Source organism: Manis pentadactyla, chromosome X, assembly GCF_030020395.1.
Source record: "Manis pentadactyla isolate mManPen7 chromosome X, mManPen7.hap1, whole genome shotgun sequence".
In the NCBI taxonomy this organism is placed as follows: Eukaryota; Metazoa; Chordata; class Mammalia; order Pholidota; family Manidae; genus Manis; species Manis pentadactyla.
In genome coordinates this window covers 5,427,153-5,448,378 of record NC_080038.1, presented here as the reverse complement: position 1 = coordinate 5,448,378, position 21,226 = coordinate 5,427,153, and the positions used below count along the sequence as shown (strand labels likewise).

Below are 21,226 nucleotides of genomic sequence, written 5' to 3'. Positions count from 1 at the left end.
TCCAGACGCAACCCCAGGTCTGAGCACTGCACTAGCCCCAAGCTACCTTCTGGCGCCTCTCCAGGCACAGCCCTTAGGGCATTCCCTCCGCCATTCTCTTCAGGAGGCCCGGGTATCTCGGACATAGGTCTGTATCTGTGTCTCAAACCTGGCTCAACCCTCAAAGGGCAGCTCAACGCCTGTCTTCAGGACAGACTCTGCTGAGCTCTGCTTCTATCCCTCTTCCCGTGTGTCGGATCGCACTTGGAGCTCTTCTGGCCCATGCCTACTAGCCCACTTGGCTGCCAGGTGCAGCAGGGCAGGACCTAACGGTGTGATCTTCCCCACTCGCTGCAGCCCTTCTAACCACGTTACATGAATGTGTGACAACACAGGTCAGAGCACATGCTCTGGGAGTGCTCCCAGATCTTCTCCCCAGCCATGGTCACACAAAGCAATGCCGTGGATGAGGACATCACACCTGATACAGTTCGAGGTCCTACGGGCTCAGAGTCCAGCAGTTCCTGCCTTTATACGTGAACATTAAGGTAAAAATTCCCAAATGACCTGAATAGCTGAAACTGATACATCAAAGCAACAGGGCTCCTCTCCACGAGGCCAGGGTGCCCCTTGTCTCCCTGCTAGGGAGGGCAGGTGCCCAGTTGTTTCAACCTCTGGTGTCCCCCAGGTGCCTCACAGAAAAGGCTGCACAGTAACAGCAGATACTGAACTCAGGATGCTGCAACGTGCAACCATTAAGGTAACTAATTATAAGCAGCTCTAAGGATTAAGCAGCCAGCATGGGGAGTCATATATGAGAATAAAGAAGCAAAAACAACTGAAACATTCTCTGCATCTCTTAGTATATTAGGAACCACCACCAATGTTTTCAAACCATGTTTTGTAACTATTACTTGCATGTGTTGCAATGGAAAACAAAACCTTAACTTTTTACCACTCTCTACTTGACTTAGAATATGAAATGTCTCACATAATTAGACATTCATTTGATGAAATTGCTGAAGTCATACACTAAGTCTAAATCTGAACAGAAGCAATCTTTTCCCAAAATAAAACAATTCTGACCTACATGGTTTTCATGTGTCTCCTGACTTTAATAAAAACAGCAACGGAAAACAGCCCAAACATATCAGAGTATATCCAGCATAATCCTCTGGGTCTACTGCTTCAACAAGAAAATGAGCATTGTAGCAAATGGCTCTAATCCCCCAAAATGCTCAGAATACCAACTTTCCCCCCCAAAGCTTCAGCAAATGATCTGAGACCACCTTTCAATAGCACAGGTTTTTGCCAACATCCACCAGCACCCTAAGGCGAGCATGCGTACACACACACACACACACACACACACACACACACGCCCGTGCGCAGTTTCTGCCCCAGGCAGGGGAGGACAGGGTAGAAGGAACACAACCTGTCAATGTCCTAGCCACCCCTGTACTCTTGCAGCACCATTGCTTGTAGCTGTTTCCAGAACATCTGTGCTAATCACCGTTGGGGCCACTTGCTGAGCCACCTGCTCAGGGACAGCTCCAAGGAGCCAGCAGCAGAGGGGAGCACACAGCAAAACCACCTTGGTGCAGAATTCACTGCAGCTTGATGACATCCAGAAACCAATGCATGTTGCAGGAAACTTGCTCCTAGTAAACACAGGTGCTGCCACTAGACCTGAAACCTCCTCCCTTCAAATGTGTAACCACCATCACACAGCCTGCTAACCCTGTCAGGTCCTGCAAAGAACTTCCATCCTTGGGTGTTAATCTGCTGAATGCAAGCTTAGTGGACGTAATTAGACTCACAAAAGGGTTTAAGGCTATCAGCAAAGAGGCAGGAAATCACAGGAACTGACTTATTGATCATCTGGCCCTGGCAAAACTGCCTGCAACCCCCGATGGTTCAAGAGTAACATTAAGGTGGCAGGTGGTCCTCAATTGTACACAAAACTAACTTAGCTCAGAAATTTGGAAAACCAAAAGTTATTACAAGCTTTAACAGAATAACGTATGGAATGATACTTAAAAGAAATTTCCTCAGGGTATTTGAAATTATATGGACCTTTTATGGCAATTTGCCTCTGAAGTGAGGGAAATGGAGGGCAGCCTCCACGCAGAGGGTTTAGTGCCCATTTCCCAGTTACAGCCTCACACCCCCCTCAATAGGGAGGCAGCCCCCTGCACCACGCACGGGGAGGCAGGGGACTCTGAGCTCACCCTCGGCAGCAAACCAGCCCGCGGCCTCTGTGAGGATCCCAGCACCCCCACCAGGTCCCCAGGGAGATCCTGGGCCTGACACCCAGAAAGAAAGTGCAGATGACAAGTGAACGCACAGAGGGACAGACAAGGCAGGAAAGGTTACCACCCCACCCCGAACTTTCCTGTCCTTGGCCAAAGAGGGAAACCACCAAGTGCCCGGGAGGGAAGGGCAAGGCAAGACTTGAACAGGTGGGCTGACACCTGGGCAGGTGCCCCGCCCACTATCGTGCCCCACCCCGGCAGCGAGGCATATGCCACCTGGGCACTGCAAAGGACATATGGGCACCTGGGGGATTATCATTTCAGTTCTTTTGTTTCCAGCTGACACCGTGGGAGAAAGGCGCCCGTTCTCATCTGTCTGGGGAAGAAATGTGGCTGGGGAGAGCAAGCAGCCATGCAAACACCTGCCGCTCCCAGCCTGGTTTCTAAAGGATGACAAGATATGGTACCCATGTCCCATGAAAGAAGATGCCACTGCTTTGTGAAACCTCCCCACTGCAATCCTATCCTGGCTGCTCAGGCCCTGTTCTCTGCACACATTGAAATTAAGACGAGCCTACAGAATAGGCGACGCACAGCAGCTGTCATAGCAGGTGGGAGTCTGTGTGTGACTGATTTCCACTATGCTTATAAAACCACGGGTTCTTCACACTGTGCTGCGTCTGCCCCCTTCCACATAACCTCCCAGAGCAAGCAAACTTGCCCTGGCCTCTCTGGCCCTCAGATAAACCTACTTTATCTTTACCAGAAAAGCTACCCCTTCCTACGGCACTTGAGGTAGGCAGGCAGTCGAATCAGATTAAACAAGAGTGGATGGAGCAAGCTAATTTATCATTTGGCCATACTTGTAGGTAGGGCAAAATGCCATACTTATATGTTTGTGGCTTGTTCTATGAATTGTTCAGTGCCTTTTTATAAATTAGCCAGTTTTTTTTAAAGAGTAGACAACTTTTGGAGCTGTACATAAAACACTAGAAAATGCTAACCTCTGAGACAGGCAGATTAGCAGTTGCCTGGGGATGGAGAAAGAATGGTGAGATAAAAGCAGAGATTTTAATTTAGATAAAGAATATGCATTACTGATGTAAGAGAAATCACTTTCAAAGCACTCCTTGGTGCCTTTACAATGAGGAAAATGATAAGAAGTTAGTTTGGAGTTGCAGTGATTCTAAATGTGCATCGTCAGGATTTACAGCTAGTAGTCTCTGCCGTGTGCTGGGTGACAGCAACAGATTAACTAATTAGCCAGCTTGGAAAATTTCACTCGCCATTTCCCAACTGAGCAAGGAAACTTTAGACTTCCCTCTAATAGGCAAAAATAATACCTACATAGAGCATTAAAAATACAAAATTACTTTTAGAAATGTTAAGACACCTAAGTCTGTTATGAAAAGTGTTTGCAAAAAAAAAAACTGTGAGCCAACTGCTTGTTATGCATATTACTTAAAAGATTAAACCCCATGTAAACCACATGATCATTCTGTGCACCCCTTATGTAAAAGACACTGGGTATGAAGGCAAAACCAGGGCTCTACACAGAGGCTCCCACCAATCCTGCAGGGCTAAAGCCTAACCCCTCTTCGGAGAGTCTCCGATGCCCAGATAGCTCAGTCACCCAGCAGGCCTGCACGGCTTTCCCTCCTTCCTTCTACTGACCTGCTCTCATGAGACATAAAACATGCTTTGCTTTAAACATAATTGAGGTGACCTACTTTTGTATCCTTAAATACACCCGTCTAGTTCAAAATAAGCTGCTAAACCTATGGAATGATGTCCAACAACTCATAAATGACAGAAATGCCCATGAACTAAAATCACTTTTCACCTACCACATTCAAAAGAAACAAAAAAAACCCGACAATTTCCTGTGCTAGAGCTGATGTGGGGAGTCAAAACGGTCTGAGAAATTTGAAAGTGCCCATCAAAGTTTGCAATGCACAAACGTGACTCAGAAACCCCCAAGCTAGGAACTGATCTGAGTGATCTATACGGACAGATACGCCGACTTGGGCACAAAGACCTGGGTACTGCAGCACGCTCTGTTACAGGAACCCCCTACAACCACAGAGAATCTGTTAAACAGTGGGGTATCCAGACCATGGAGCACCATGGGGTCACTAAGAGAAATCATGAGTCAGACCTCTGTGTACTCAACATGGAACAATCTACAGAGATATACAGCTGTTCCTGTATTTACATGTATATTTCTAAACGGAAACCCAAGACATTAGTAGTGATAATGCTCTTCTCTGGGAGAGGGGAAGATTACTTCTCTACCCCAAATTCTCTTTTGAGCATGGATGTTTTACCATGTCTAGTTCTTTAAAAACTAAATAAATACAGATGAAAAAGTTAGCCTTGGAATAAATTGTGGCCAGCATTCCAACTCCTGCAACCAGAAGATCATTCTTTTTGCTTGATCACAGTGCAATCAACAAACCTCCTTTGGGACACTGTCCAGAACAGAATGTGATATTGCAGCTGAACAGCTCCTGAGGACGAGATCCCTGCTTGATTCCTATGAACACAGGCACACTGATCCCCAAAGGCTTCTCCTCTAAAAATGCAACAAGCCTGATATGTTTTCATTGTTATCAAAGTAATATGCTAATGAACCATACACTTAAAGTGGCTGAGATGGTAAATTTTCTGCCGTGTTTATTTTAGCACAATTAAAAATTAAAACTTGTTTTAAAATAGGATGAGCATAGCTCTACAACTGCGCTTTTTGGCTTCCACTCAACCAAACTTTGAAGGGCACCTTTCCACATCGGTAAATGCAGACACCACTTGTAACGGCAGCATGCCGCAATGTGGATACCCTCTAATTCATTCCTGTCATTTCCCTTTGCCAAGCACCTAGAATCCCAGAAATGAATTCTGGGTTCAAGATAGGCCTTCTGAAACATTTTGCCACAGTGCTCAGCAGAAAAGTTGTCTAACTTGCAGTCTAGTCAGCATAATACCAAGTACGTATTCGTTTCCCCACAATCTCACCAACAGTGAGCACTGAATTTCTATTAGAAGTCTGCCAACTTGTCACAACCTAGTATCTCACTCTGAAATAAACTTGCAGATTCCTAAACATCTTTTTATAATACTGGGTTCGTATTTCTACTGCTTACTTTAATACCTGCCTATTTATGTCTTTTATCCAACTTTCCACTGGGGTACAAAATCCTTTCGATCAGCACTCCACTCAGACTAATGGAATCCCATGAGGACACACATCCTGCTTTAAAAGGGTTAATAAGGGACCACAAAGGAGTAATTATAAACACAACAATGCCTCTCCTGTCCCATCTTCTCCAAAGGACTCCAGAACTGCCAATCTAAGACTTCAAATTTAGTACAGTCTTGAAGACATATTACCAAAGGACTCTATACTTTTTTTTCTTTTAAATCAAAACAGCATCCAAGGAGGACATTCTTGAATGAGGAAGGGAAAGCTTTCATCCTTTGCCACATTGCATTAGCAACCTCATCTCTACAAAGTATAGGCTGTCTTTGTGTATCAGAAAAGTGAAGTAAATGCTAGGGTCAATTTGTTTAAGTTACAGCCAGCCTTGGAAAGACTGTGCTAATTCTGCTAAAAAGAACACGTAAACACTTTACATGAATTAGCCAAGTCCAAAATGCAAGATGGGGAATTACGTCTGTATGAAAACAGCAAGTCACAAATGCCTCTGTGAGGCCCAGGGGCACCGGTCTGGTTCCTGGGTATAAAACCAGCACGTCCCTAACTTTGTTCTCTAACCTCTTCAAACCATCCAATCTAATTTCCAGGAACAGGCAGCCCACTGCCCTAGGTCCTCAGCACAGCTCCAGAAACACCTAGTGGCTGACTTAAATCTATGTCATGCTCTGTCTCAGCATCAAGCCACAAATGCCATGGCCTGCCACCTGGTGTAAACAGGCAACAACATCTCACTTCATTTGCAAAATAAGTGGTTTTCTCTCTGCCAAGAGAATCATCCACCTATTGCCAAAGAAAAGATACGAGTATTCAAATTCGCTTAATGAAAAAAATCAGTAGTAATAAAATAAGAAATGTGAATTTTTGACGTTGTATTCATGCTTGGCCAAGAGCTAATTCTACGTGTGTGCACATGCACACGTGGCACACACACACTTCACCCTCGGCCAAGAGGCAGAACTTCACAGGCTCATGCAGTGCACACACGATGTACATCCAAATCAGACAGTGGCAGTGACACAGGTCAACCAGGCATGTTTTGCTGCCCTGCTCACCTGTTTGTAAACTTGGAATGAGGCATGGACCTTACCTTTTCACTACCAGCTTCAGGGTCTTATGAGACCCCTTCACCAGGCAAATGGCTTCCTGTCTAAACCCTGAGAGACCAATGTCATTGATGCCAACGATCTCGTCTCCAGCCAGCAACTTGTCCACTGCAGCAGCTTTACTTCCTTCTTCAATCTGCAACAGAGAAGTGCATCCCGTGAGCCTCCCAAATGAGCAAAGCAGACCCCCAGAACTTGGCCAGGAACACAACATGCCTGTGTCCTAGGACCAGCTTCTGGATTACCCAGGAATAAAAGGACAACATCTGAGCCCCAAGGCAGCCCCGGTTCCCATTTGGGGGACAAGGGACGCATCCCTCACCACCATCTGCCTCCACAAGGATGTGGGTATCATTCACTAAGTATGGGGAAGGGCATGGGGAGGTCAGGAACACACACAACCAAAACCAGTGGATCCAACGATCCAAATTCGTTTTCTAGCTCTCCTTTATCCAAACAATGATGGATCATTTTTATTATTTACTATTTCTCCAAAAAAATCTGTACCTAGAGTTTTTTAATGGCTTTGTTGAGATAATTCAAATAGCACACAATTACTCACATAGATATACAGGTGAATGGCTTTTCAGTATATTCACAGACTGGTGTAACCATCACCACCATCAATTCTGGAGCCTTTCCTGAACTCCAGAAGAAACTTCACCCCCATGAGCAGTCACTTCCTGATCCTCCCAGGCCCAGGCAACCACTAGTCTACTTTCTGTCTCTGTGGAGTTGCCTATTCTGGACATTTCATACATATCACATGAAAAAGAATCATACAACATGGTGTATTTTGCACCTGCCTTCTTTCACTTGGCACCTTTTCAAGGTTCATCTATGTGTGTAGCCTGTCGGTACTTTATTCCTTTTAATGGCTGAATATTCTGCTGTATGGATGGATCACGTTTTATTAATCCATCCACCAGCTGATGGATATATGAGATGTTTTCACTTTCTGGCTAGCATTTCGCTTGTTGGCTGTTAGGCTGCCCTGAACACTGGTATGCATGCTGTTGTGTGAGCAAGCATCTCCGTGCGTCTGGGCTCTCTACCTAGGACTGGAATTGCCCGGCCATATGGTAACTACAGCGAACATTTTGAAGAATCGCCAGACTGTTTTCTAAAGCAGCTGCAGCATTTTACATTCTTCCCCATCTGTGTATGAGGGTTCCAACTTCTCCACATCCTTGCTAGCACTTGTTGTCCAATTTCCTGGTCATAACCCTAATTAGATTACTGTTCCTTGCTGTGTACATGAAGCTATGCAGTCCTCCATGCTAAACACATTTGTAGGTGAATTTGTACTGACTCCTTAAAATTTGAATGTTACCCATTTAGTAACTTTAAAGGCTGAGAAACCTTGGTCTTTGAATCCTTACCCTATTCCTCCCTATACAGTAATAACTCAACTTGGCATCAATGAAGTCACCCCACTGTCTTTACTAGTGCACGGTAAGTCACAGCCCGGGAGCCGAATCCAGCCAGCTGCTTTTCTTTTGTAAATAAAATTTTACTGGAATATAACCACACCCACTGTTTACACAGGGTTACAGGAGAGAATGCAGGCAGTACTTTGGCCCAGAAAGCCAAAAATATTTACCACTTGGCTTATTACAAAAAAAGTTTGCCAACCCTTTCTTACACCAAAAAGCAATTATCTTCACACACCACTAGGAAAGCTAGTGAAAACACTGAGCAGTTCTGAGCCGATGACTGTACAGTTTGAAAGCTTACTGCGGCTCGACTGCACACCACGGCCAACCTAAGAACTACCTCCGAAGTCCTCACAAGCCACTGAAGCAGTCAGATTTGTCCTCTCATAGTTAAAGAGCTGAGTCTTAAGCTACTTACGATGCCTCAGTTCCGGAACCACATCATATTTTCCTGAAGTCTCCACCGAGATCTAAACTCTTAGGTTAATAAAGCAATTACTCAGTGCAGGTCAACACCATAAACAAAATTAAGTGACCACTCCTAACAAAAAAATGAAGCAATTTAGTTAACAACTACTTTCAAATGTCCAGCCAATTTTATCCCAATATACAAACAGACAGATTGTAACCAAATTCCCACCCGCCCCAGACCCCACACTCAGCCATGGAGGCCCAGATGTCTGTCACACGTGGCCATGCACTTCGGTTCCCACATGCCCTGTGTGCTGCCCAGGGGGAAGGTCCGTGGGCAAAGGGGGCCTCCATGTGGAGCGACCCCCCAGCACAGGGTAAAGACTGCAGTGGGGGTGGGGACTGAAGGAGGCTGGAGACAGCAGACGGCCACGAGGACAGAACCCTGGGTCCCCAACACCAGAGGTCTGGGGGAGGAGGGCCTGGCTAAAAGCACAGGAGATGGAGAGCTGTGAGCACCACAGACGCCAAGCCCCCGGCAAAGTACACAGAGCTGCTGAGGAGGGAGGATGGGCGGGCCAGCCTGGTGGCCTGAGGAAAGCCCCAAGGCAGGCTCACCAGTGCTCCCGCTGGGGCCACCAGAGGCAGCAGCATCTGCCTCCCACCGAGGACCCACATCTCCTCCCACCTCACCAAAGCACTATGTCACTATGCAGACCTAGAATACAGCAAGGGGCACTGCCCAGACGGCCACAATTCCCGTTAGCGGTGCAAGTGTAAAAAAGCTGCCACAGGCAGGAGTTGAGAGTTTATATTTACTCTTCCAGTAAATATCTACTGAGCAAATACTATGCTCAAAAAACCATGCAGATACCGGGAGGGGAGGGTGCATCTTAAAAGACACAGCTCCTTGAACGAGTCTCCGGGCTTACAGACTGCACTTCTCAAACTGGAGTGTGTGGGCAAAGCTCCCAGTGTTTTGTTAAAATGTGGGGTCTGGTTCGGGAGGCCCAGGGTGGGGCCTGAGCTTGTACATTTCTAAAACATTTTTAACCACCTCCAAGAGATTGGACCCAGCTTTGAGTCGCAATGTAGGAGGCGCACATAAGTCAGAAAGGGCTGGATGAGCTGGAACCACATTTGCCCTCCTTCGGGTGTGCATGCGCAAGAAAAGTTCATAGAGCCCGTGGCATGTGACATGGCCTTGATGGAGTACTAGCTTTGGAGACAGATGACAGAGCACGTGAGAGGCACGTGAGGGACAGGTACTGGGAGGGAAACAACAGCTTGTGTAAAGGCACCAAAGCGAACAGCAAACAGTAACTGCTCTGGAGTGTTCTCCGGGCAGAGGGCGCCCTGGCCTGTCTCTGCAGGAGGGCTTCGTGCTCCAGGCAGCACCTTGGGAAGCGGAGTGGGGATGCGGGGATGCGCCACTATGATGTGCTGTGCTGCAGCTGAGGTACTGCGCATGCACGTGCATCTGCTGCGGCAGGAGGTCCACTTACTGTTCCCCCACAGAGTCGGAGAAGGGTATCCTGGCAGCGTGCAGAAGCCTGGGTCCAAAGACAGTGAAACTAAGGATGAGGATAAGGAGTCAAGTTCCCACACCTGGGCTTTCCACAACCCCACAGGCCCAAGGATTCCGGGGCCTTTCCAAGCCCTGGCATCCTGGAGGACATCTTTCCTTCAGACTTCCGTCTTCTCTCTTCCTGACTGTCAGGAATCCCGCCTGCTTCAAAGCCCGCAGAAGCCTTTCCTAGCCATGTGCATCCCCAGCTACAAACCCCAGATGCTGGAACTCGAACCTTTCTCCTCATTGCCTAGTACTGACAAGGATAACACGGCTTACAACCTGTGTAACGCAGGCGCTACTGGCGACAGCCACTAAGGTGTTTTCTTTTTAGTAATTATTTTTTAAAGAGCCTGGTTAATGTTCAATGCAAAGGTTAGATGAGGCAAAACAAATCAGTTCCTAACAGCGTTTGGCTGAAACCCTCTATCTACAACAGGCCTTACTCGGAATGAAGAAAAACTTTCTCCCAGAAGAGATATCCTCAGGATTTAACATAAACTACTTACTCACAACAAACAGATGAAAACATAGGCCTTTTTAGGGTACATTTTGATATTTCTCCCTTAAACCAATACGTCACATGTCATCACTTTGAGAATCTCCCAGGCCACAAAAGGAAACCTTATAAATAGATACCTCAATCTCATTTAAAGAACTTAAACACTAACCTCTATGGATATAGCTGATTTTTCACAATTTCTACTCTACTGAGAATAGAAACATGGTGTGAACTGAGAAGCCAAATTACACAGTGGCTGAGTTAGAAAGACAGCATAGAAAAGTGCTCAAGGGAAGCACTGAACCTTTAGTTAAAGGACAACACGAAAATACTGACAATCATGTGCTAATAAGGGGCCTACTTAGAAAAATAATTTACCCGTATTTTTAACGGTGTTTAAAAAGGCACATTTACAAAGTATGGTTCATTCCATCCAATTTCTAAGGACAGAATCTTGTTTTTGCCTTCAAACAGTTATGCATTCCAGGTGGAAACTCAAATGTCCACCCAGAGGTGAATGAGTAAATACAATGGGGTCCACATACAACAGAATGTTATTCAGCCCAAAAAGGGGAGGCAATTTGGACACAGGCTCCAGCAGGGATGAATCTTGACACTGTGTGAGGCAAAATAAGCCCATCACAAAAGGGACAAATACTGTAGGATTCCACTCACATGGTTCCAAGGGGTACCTACAATATCCGAGTTCATGGTGACAAAGTAGAAGAAGGACTAGAGGCGCTGGGGGAAGGGAAGGTGGAGTTATCATTTCAGGGGTACAGGGTTTCAGTTGGGAAGATGAGAAAGTTGTGACAATGGAGAGTGGTTGACGGTTGCATGACACTATATATACTTTATGTCACTGAATCATACACTTAAAAATGACCAAGATGACAACCTAAGACAGGCACAGTCACAGGGGGGCCATCAGGTGAGAAATTGGGGATCAACAGAGGTGAGGCTTAGAACTTCACCCCCCCTGTTTTGAGAGAAATCTTCTGCATCCGTGGATGTTTTGTTGCCCTTGTCTAGCTTGGATTAATACTTAGTCTATAGGCACAGACCTGATCATCTACATTTGCCCTCTTACAGCACTAAACTATGTTTTCTACCTTTATCTTGCATCTACCTACCACTTCAGCATTTTATTAAAAATAATAATAATAATAATAATAAGGGAGACGTGTGATTCACATATAAATCAAGTATAAAAATCAAACGAATATCTGACTTGATTGTTTATAGTTCATGGTGTCTGATCAAAACCTAAAGTTTCTGTGATGACTGCCCTTGCACTGTTCACCATGTAAGAACTTACTCACTATGTAAGAACGTGTTCACCATGTAAGAACTTGTTCATTATGCTTCAGAAGATTGGAGACTGACGAGAATTAGGCTGGGGGTGGATTAATGATTGTGCATTGAGTCCCCTATACAGAATTTTATTGTTGTTAACAACCATCTGATCAATAAATATGAGAGATGCCCTCTCAAAAAAAAAAAAAGACCAAGGTGGTAAATTTCATGTGTGGTGTCTGTTTTCCCATAATAAAAGCTATACATTTTTCAGTATCTGAAAACACTAAAATGAGTCTGACATGGTGTAAGAGTGAACATATATGTCCATGCCCCTACAAGGAAACCCCTGAATTCAAGTATTACAAGAAAATATTGAAGCAAAACCACTCTGATGACTCTCAGGGTCTCAAGGCAGCTCCTGAAGGGCTGCACACGCTGGAGGTGACACATCACCTATGTCTCAGACAGTCATGACCCGATGGGGTTTTCAGTCGGGTGCCCACAGGGCCTTGTATGAACAACTTCTACCAGACTCTCCCAAAGCACAGCCACGTACTCTCCCACTTCGCCCAGGAGGAGAGAATCCAGGTACTTCTTGGAAAGCCTCCCGAAGCCCCTCGGTGAATGCAGACCACCCACCAAAGTTCCATCTGCCCGCCCCTCCCTCACCACTCCACCTACACCTCCCAGCAAAATGGGTCTGGCTTTGGGAGATTAAGTGGCTGAGGTTTTTTTTTTTTAACCAAGACCTGGTTTCTTTGGCCTTTAGTGGGCCCATGGGAAAAGTAGCTGAAAAAGACAAGGCAGCTTTGAAAGCCTCCTTTCTATACTCTTTACCCTCAATGTCTCACATTAGCTAGAACTGCTCAGGTTTGAATTTGGTGAAGAACAATGTAAAGCTGGTACTACCCTCTGCCTGCCAGCATTCTACAGGACATCACCCACACAGACCCTCGTGCATCTGGCTGCCGTCCTGTGCGTTACAAAGTAAAGCCAGCCCTTGGCATTGCACCAACGTAGAGTAGCACCAAGCAGTAGAGGCACCTGCTTAAGGGCTGCAGAAGGTGAGAGCCGCGAACAGGATAGTCCTGTGCAACAGCACTCGGGAAAAACTCCAGGCTCACTTGCTCTAACTCAGCCAAGCCCCTCTGCAAAAAGGCAGGCAGGCAGGCAGAGACGAATCATTCCACCCACGACACCAGTCCCATGGGCCATGCTGGTCCCCCTTACAGACCGAAAGCCCCAAGTTCACACCCCAGGCTGATCTTCCGGGTGGTGTTATTAACTGCCATTCGGTATGGAAAATCAGTCTTACAGCCCCAACGAAGGGTTAAATGTCCCACACCGTGCAGAATGCGTTATTGTTCTTATGGAAATGTTTTCTCTGGAAACAGCAGGGGAAAAATAAACAGTTAACCAAAGTCTTTTTGGAACAAAGTTTTCATACTTCATTGAACGGATGTTACAGATGATCAAGCAGGAAGACCCACAAAGGCAAAGGAATCTTATCCTGGCGGTGGACAGCACACCCAGTGACAGCTGGTGTGCCCAGCGCAGGGGGAGTGTGGGGGCGACATGCATCTCTGTCTCAGAGCTGCAGATGAATAGGCTTCCAGAACAGAAGGGCCTTGAACAGCAGCTCCAAACCTGGAGCATGGCTGGGGGAGGACATTCCTCAGTGGGGTCTTGACGTGAAGACAGACACAGAGGCAGGAAGCCCAGGAGTGGCTGAGGAATGTCAGCCTGGCAGGGTGTAAAGCTCTCGTAGGAGAGCGTTTGAAGATAAGAGCAAAACGGGGAAGATGAGGACCTTGAGCTTGAATCAGAATCTGGACAGTATCCAGCAGGCAATGGGGGCCCAGAGAAGGCAGGCGTGGAAGCAGGGCAATGCCATTATTCAAGCAAATGCTTCTGGAAGATAAATCTTGCAGGTGCGTGTAAAATGAATTTCTTCTGCCCAAGAGCAAGAGAGCAAGGAAGAGGACCCTGCCGGGTACCTAACTCTGTCTTTGGACCAGACAGAAACAAGGGCTCAAACCAACAGAGGGCTGAAAATTAACATAAACAAGGACTCTGGAAGTTGTGAAGAGCTAATGATGTCATCAGGGACAGACCCGGGGTGGGAGCAGGGGGCCAGAAGCAAACAGGTCGGCTGGTGGTGCCACGACGTCAGGCTTGAGTGATTTGGAAAATCCAACACCAAACATCAAAATGAAAGGAGGAAGAATGACTTTTTTTTTAGGTCCAATATCGCATTTCCAGGGCCATGAATCACACCTGTAATTTTTCAGTCATGACTGTCTCAGGAATGCCCCACCGTCCAGACAGTAAGCTGGCTGCATGACCAGGCAATGCCACCTGACAGGCGAACATTCACCCAAGTCACCTCCTTAGTCTGCTCAACTATGATACTCTCCTTGGGCTCAGCTGCTCCCAACAGGAAACCTGACGCACCCAGGAGAGGTAGCAAGTTGTGAAATACTCTGAGAGTGCACCTCTGAACAACAGGAGCCCGTCCTGCACTGACAACCCCTCCCCTAGATGGGCAGATTTTACAAATAGTAATTACCTGTCCCTGTGGTGGGGGAGTAATGGGTAGCCGGGCGGCCCAGCTTCGAGAAGGCTCTTGCCCAACAACTGCTACGGCCCCAGGCACCCGACAGCAGGCCGGCTGCTGCCAATCTGCCCAAGAGTAAGGCGGGTCCACAGAGGGCAGGGGGACGGAGGAGCCCGAGGGGAGATGAGGAGTTGTCAGCTACACCTGCTCCTGCAAGAATGTAAGCGAAGCACAAGGACAAATCTTCTGACAAAATGTAAAAGGAAAACAGGCCACAGGAGCTAGCCACAAAACCACAGGAGAGCCACCTGCAGACAAGGGAGAAACTGAAATGGCGGGGAGCCTCGCCTCTGAGGAAGCGGGAGGGCGGGATTAGTACCGTACATCGTGTCCTACCAGTCAGTGGTCCTTGTCTGCTTGAACAATCCAGACGAATAACTCCTCCACTATATCGGAAATGCAAGCTTTTTAGGAGCCTTCGAAACATTTGTAAGAACAAGAGAATCCCACCTCATCCCAGTTAAAAAAAAACAACAACAGAGTATTTACACATAAAGAGGTGAAATCATTTGCTGGTTGTTTCATTTTTGGTACGACCCGAAAAGAGTGGGATGTTGAATTCCAGGAGGCTCTGGCCGTCTTGGGTATCAACCTCACACTCCATGGGGTGGGGGTATTTTTTATATCTGACAGGACAAGCACACTCAACGGCCACCTGGAGACACAGTTGTGCATTTAACCCAGCTCACGCTGTGTTACTTACCACGGTTCCTGAAGAGAACCGCTCCTTGATCCTGGCTTTCCCTGTCTGCCGACATGGCTCGTCCATTTTCCATAACTCTGTCAGTGTGCTAGCTAAGAGCTGAGAATTTAAGCACCCAGTGCTCATGTTAAGTTGCGAAGGAGCGGGCCCTGCGATGTAATGGCTTAGCAACGTGGAAGACACTGGCTCTTTATACCCTTGTAAGGAAAGTTTGCCTCCACATTTTAAGCTGGGAAGTCACTGGACTAGCTGTTGAAAAGACAATCACAATGATGTATCGCTTTTTAGAACCATAGTACCTACGTTAGGAATTGTGTACAAATCAAAATGTCTGTGTACCAATTCTCAAAACCAGGAGAATCTCAGTTCCAAAAGAAAAATTTCCTTTCTTCGTGGTTGACAAAAACATCAACAAGAAAAATGATAAAGTGCCCAAAAAACAAACCAGAACCCCACCTCCTACGCTTTGGCCTAGATGAGCAAGTTGGCATTTAGCCCAATCCTTAGGAACATCAGGGTCCAATGCTCTGAAGAGTCTACCACACTCCTTCCGGCCCCCCCTAAAGTGAGCAATGGTCACAGGATGCCCTAAGATGAAGGCAGGTGTGGCCTGGACAAAGGGACACAGCCAGGCTAGTGCACAGGGCCACGCTGATGCTGATGAGATGTGTGAAAGGCGACAAGGTCGTGTACAAAGGCATCCGGTGACCACCAAAACGGTGAGGGAAAAGTGCACTGGATGGCAAGGGTAAGACCTGCACGCTGGGGTGGCTGTGATTAGCAAGCAGAAGTCCAAGCAGAAACACAAAAGGGGCTGGCAGCTCAGGGAGAGGCTGTGAAAGGGGAGAGGGACTGAACTGGCGTCAAGCAGCTCGGAGCAGCGGCTCACAACCCAGGCCAGCTGGACAGGGAACCAAAGGGGAGGTTTATACCCCCTGGGGGCAGGGTAGTACCCCAGGTGTGCGTGCTTCCACTCCAGATGGAGCCTCAGGACTCTGCACGTTCCTCATGATCACGTCAGTATGACATTCCAGAGAACACAGGCCAATCCATGCAAGGGATGGTCAGGGCCAGTTCCTGGAGAGCAACTCGGAGCGTTTCCGAACAGCAGTGGGTGTCCAGGAGAGTTACAGTCCGGGAGAAAGGTCTGCCAAGAACCTACTCCAACACTATGCCAGGGAAGGAGCTGCCTCCCACCTCCCAATCCACCCTCACCGCCCTACACTGAAACCTGGCGCCAGACCCAGTGACCAGTTCTCCTTGACCAGCTGGTCCCATGGTAAGCTCCCTGCAGGGGGTGCCCTGGAGGAGGACAGGGCTTCCCTTCCAAGCTCCAACCTGCTTTCCCTCTGGCTGCCCACTGGACAAACGCCTAGTGGCCCGCTTAGTGGCACAGATGGCTTCCTTGCGACCTCCACGGGCACTCTGGTGAGCACCACCCCAGGGAACCATAGCAGCATCGCCTCAACGGCTGCCAGGAAGGTCTCACTGGTGGCCCCTTACAGCAGCAATGCCTGCCTCTACAGGTCTCTTGATTCCGTGGCAATTAATCACTCAACAACAGATTGATAAGCAGCATCTGTTAATATTTAATGATTTCTCTGCACCAGGGGCCAGCAAGCTTTTTCATAAAGGTCTATAGAATAATAAATAGTCTAGGCTTTGCAGGTCTCACAGTCGCTCTGGCAGGTGTTCAGCCTTGTCTAACAGACCAGCCACGAGCAAAGGGCTGTGTTGGTATTTGGATCACTGTACGGTTTCCAGCTCCTACCTGGACCCTGAGAGAGAGAAATTCCACATGAGCAGCACTGTAGTGGAGACACGCCTGGCAGCAGGGAGGGAATCATCAAATCACGTTATGGCGCAGGTGGGGGGGGGGTGGCAGCGAGCATCAGGGAAGGTTTCAAAAGGCTGGGATCCAAGACTTGCTCCTATCCCCTTACTCGATTTGGAGAAAGTCACTTACATTTCTGTCTTGGTTTTTTCATCAAAAAGCGGTGGTAAGAGTGGGTTATCTTATATCCCCAATCAGGAGTGTAAGAGAGATAATTATGAAAATATTTTGTAAGCTCTAACATAGTGGGCAAGTCTATTTACAAACCATTTCACTTGTTATAATTCGTTGGTGTCCAAACTGGGATGATAGTCTAGCCTAAGCGTCTGGCTGCTCAAGGTGGGTGACAAGTGATCCCGTTCTTGATTTTAATATGAGGAAACTAGAAGCTTAAGTGGTAAAGGGAGACCGTGTCCTTTACAATACCCAAGCTGTTTAGGTAAAGTGGTTTCTAAGTGCTTTTATGTAAGATTGACTAAAAAAAAAAAAGTCCTGAAGCTGTTATCCTAGATGTTCTTATTGTTTACTTTAAGCCTAAAGTTTCTTTTTGCCCTTGTTTAGCTACTCTAGCCTTACAGAAATTGCTGAAGTATGGGAAAGTTGCCATTTATAAATGGGGTATTTTACAAAAATTCAGCCTAAGTGAATTATGTGGAAACCAGACCATGCTTCCCACATAACAAAACAAAACATGATTGAAAGGGTAGTTAAGTTCTCAGGCTAAGACACAAACACCTCTTTAAAATAAGTTGTGGTTTACTTATTGTGGATTTGCAACCAGGCAAAGGGTAAAAAATGGAAATGCACATTTCCCCAGATGGCCCTTCCACAAGTACAATACCCACAGCTCAGGTGTTTGTAGCTCAGGCACAGTACTTAGTTAAAAGTTAAAATAGGAGCTACACTTTCCAGAAACTCCACACTGAGCAAGGGACAGAGGCAAAGGTGCCCAGCAGGCTCCCCTTCCTTCTTCCCTGTGGGGGCAACCCCAGGCCCCCCCAGGGACCCTAAAAAGCAATTTAAAATGTACCCACTTAACCATTTTCAAAGTTACAGTTTGGCAACATTGTGTCCCATATCATACAGAACAGATTTCTAGAACTTCATCCTGCAAGACACTGTATCCACCAAACAACTCCACACGTCCCTCCCCAGTGCCTGGCAACCACCATCCTGTTTTCATGACTCTGACCACTGTGGGGACCTTGTGTAAGTGGGATGACACAGTGTTTGACCTTCTGTGTCTGGTTAAAGCACTGAAGGTTCATCCAGGTTGCAACGAGAGTGAAGCACCCTTTCCTTCAGGCTGTATAATGTTCCACTGTATGTATGCACCACATTTTTATCCTCTTGCCCGTTGATGGACAGTTGGGCTGCTTCCAATGCCTGCAGCCCCCGCACCCTGGGCAGATGCGTACACTGACATGGCCACCTGGACAAGCAAAACCCATAACTACAACTCTGCCACGTGTCTGTAAAGCAAAAGGCCTCTACAAGGAATGTCCACACTAAGCTAAAACCCAGAAACAATCCAAACATCCAATAAATGAAAGGTGGGCCAGCCACACAATGCGATGCTAAGCCATGCTTCTCCACCTGGGCCCTACTGACATGTGGGCTGGGTGATCCTGGTGGTGCAGGCTGGGCTGTGCACTGTACAACGATTAGCTGTATCTGTGGTCTCTACCCCTAGATGCCAGGAGCACAGCCCCCCACCCTGCACCCAAGATGCAGCAACCCAACAAGTCTCTGGTTATTACTCACTGTCACCTGGGGGACAAAATATTTATCCCCAGTTGAGAACCACATTCTAGAGAAAGGATGAAATACCAAATATGACCAGCAGAGCACTTTTGAAACACAGAAAACAAGACACATCTAAAATCCCATTTCACCCTGCCCTGTAAAACCCACCCACCACGCAGGAAGCAGGCAGCCACTGCCTCACACGCATCTTCCCTCTGGTCTCTACTGCAAGGCTCCAGGAGGAGCCGCTGCATTTAATAAAGCCCCACATGACCATGCAGAACAGGCTTATGGCTCTGGATGCCATGAACCCTGCCCCCATGTCACACACCTGCAACTAAGAAGCCTTGTCTTTTTTCCGAGAGAAAAACGGTCTGGTCTTCAGGTAGTGTTGGCTGGGCCCCCCTGCTCACACCCCCGCCGCCGTCCCTAACACATTCCACCTGGCTCGCCCACTCACCCTTCAAGACGCCACACCAGGCCCACCGCCTCCACCACTGGACTAGATGCCCACCCACCACTGCCCCACCGGCCCCTGCTCCCAGCCCCATTCCTGGTCACCGGCTTAGGTCTCTAGCCCTGAAGCAAGACTCCCTGCCTTTGAGGACAAAACCCAAGTGATGTCTTTCCTTCTTCCCTCCTGAACCCACGCCTATCGCAAGGGCAAGTTTCCAGAAAGGGTGAACACAGCATCAGTGAAGAGTGAGGTTCCTATCCAAAGCCCCACTTTCATCCCAGGACTACAGGAGGAAACACCCACCAGTCCTGCTCTTTCAAGGTGGTCTCAGAAGCGTCACGACCTGTTGGGGTAAAACACCCCGAGCTGCTCCCCCAAGCTGGGAACGCAGACGTGCCCTATTCTGACGCTTCTCTCATGGTGGGTTTTTGGAAAACTACCAGTGGGAACATGTATGTGCCCGTTAAACAGAGGCGACCGGAATTACTTCATTTTGCAGTTTTCAAAGTGAAAAAGTGTTGGAAAGAGCTGATAGGCAATCAAGGGACAGGAAGAGGAATGGTGGGCGGCTGGAACAAAGCGTCCCCGCTTGTCAGAACACATGGCTGTTTATTTTTAAGGGACGTTCCCAGCTTACTGCCCTTTCAAAGGTGCAGCACTTGTGCCTTTAGATAAGGCTGCCACTGGGCCCTGCCCCGGGGGACACAGCCAAGGCTAGCTCACCTTGCCTCCTGGTGAGCTCGGGGGTCCCTTGGGCCTTGCCTCTCAGCAGCCTTTAAAGCAGGGATGACCTCAGCCACCTCAAGGGCTTGCTTTCTTTTCAGAAAACTCCTCAGTGATGCTGCTACAGTCCGAATGTTTCCCCTTAAAACTCACATTGAGCCCTGATCCAGAATAGGATAGTGTGAGGAGGTGGGAGAGGGGGTGAGGTCCTGGGGCTGAGCCCCTGGGAGTGGGACTGGTGCCCTACAAAGGAGGGCCCCAGAGGCCCTTGCCCCCCCGCCAGTGAGCACAGGCTGGAAAGGCCATCTCCCGACCAGGAAGCAGGCCCTCCCCGGACATGGAATCCACCAGCACCCTGACTGTGGGCTTCCAGCCTCCAGAACTGCGAGAATAAATGTCTGTGTTTATAAGCCACCCAGTGCGTGGTACTTCTGTTACTGTAGCCCGAACAAAGGCCACTGCCACAGGCCTGGCAGGGCCGACACAGCACAGCGGGGATGACAGAGCCCTGGGCTGCACCCCGGAGGGCTCAGCCTAAGGGAAGGGGACCTGTACACACGGTGCCGCCCTCCAGAGGGTCCCAGGGGGAAGTGGCAGCGTGGTCCTGCCCAGGGTGCAGCTGCTGCCCGGTGCTGGTCTCCCAATCTTTTAGGCAGCTGAAAATCTGGATTTGTATGGGTAATCTTTCCTTGTCCTCAAATGTTGCTGCTGCTTTGCTATTAAAGCCAGGTAAGACAAAAGGAAAAAAAAGTGATGCCGAAAGGTCACATACATGGGACCCCCACCGGGACGCAGGTTTGCATCACGGCCGTCCCCGTCATCCACAACTTCTCTGCTGGGTCAGAATGCACCACACTACAGTGACCCTACACGCCAACGTAATCTTCCCCACGTCCCCTGCCACTTTCTCCTTGCCCATGATGCTGAGGACATGCCTACCTCATATCCTCGCTGACCTCCCCCAGAGCTCTCTTCAAGCCCAGATTCTCCAGGCTCCCCATCACAATCCTCAGAAGCGATGCCCTCCACCCATTACTAGAATCAGACCATCTCAGTGGCTGACAGCGCTGCTCCCCCAGAGTCGGAACCCACCACAGAGACGGAAGAGCCACATCCAGGAGGCAGGCCTGACAGGAAACAGAAGCAGACGCCAGCTAGAGGCTTCTGAGCAGCATGTTTGGTCTCAGCCAGCAAAGGGTAGAAATGTCTGGTGCCGCCGTGAAGAGACACAAAGCTGCAGATACAGCCGCTAATGTGCAACCAGGAGGGTTGGATGTGAAGAGTCACAGATCCTGGGAGGTACAGAGCCACAGGCCACGCAGACATGGACATGAATGGAGCTGGGTATCAGGATAGCAGCACACCCAGAGGCTC

General features: G+C 48.1%; 1 protein-coding gene across 3 annotated transcripts in view; it reads right to left on the bottom strand.

Annotated features, from left to right (window-relative positions):
• Positions 1-21,226, bottom strand: part of SHROOM2 (shroom family member 2) — a 112,793-nt gene that overhangs the window by 46,013 nt on the left and 45,554 nt on the right. For all 3 annotated transcript variants that reach the window (XM_036913012.2, XM_036913011.2, XM_036913013.2), the window contains exon 2: positions 6,539-6,690. In XM_036913012.2, coding sequence (XP_036768907.2) covers positions 6,539-6,690 — 152 coding nt within the window. The remainder of the gene's footprint in view (positions 1-6,538; positions 6,691-21,226) is intronic.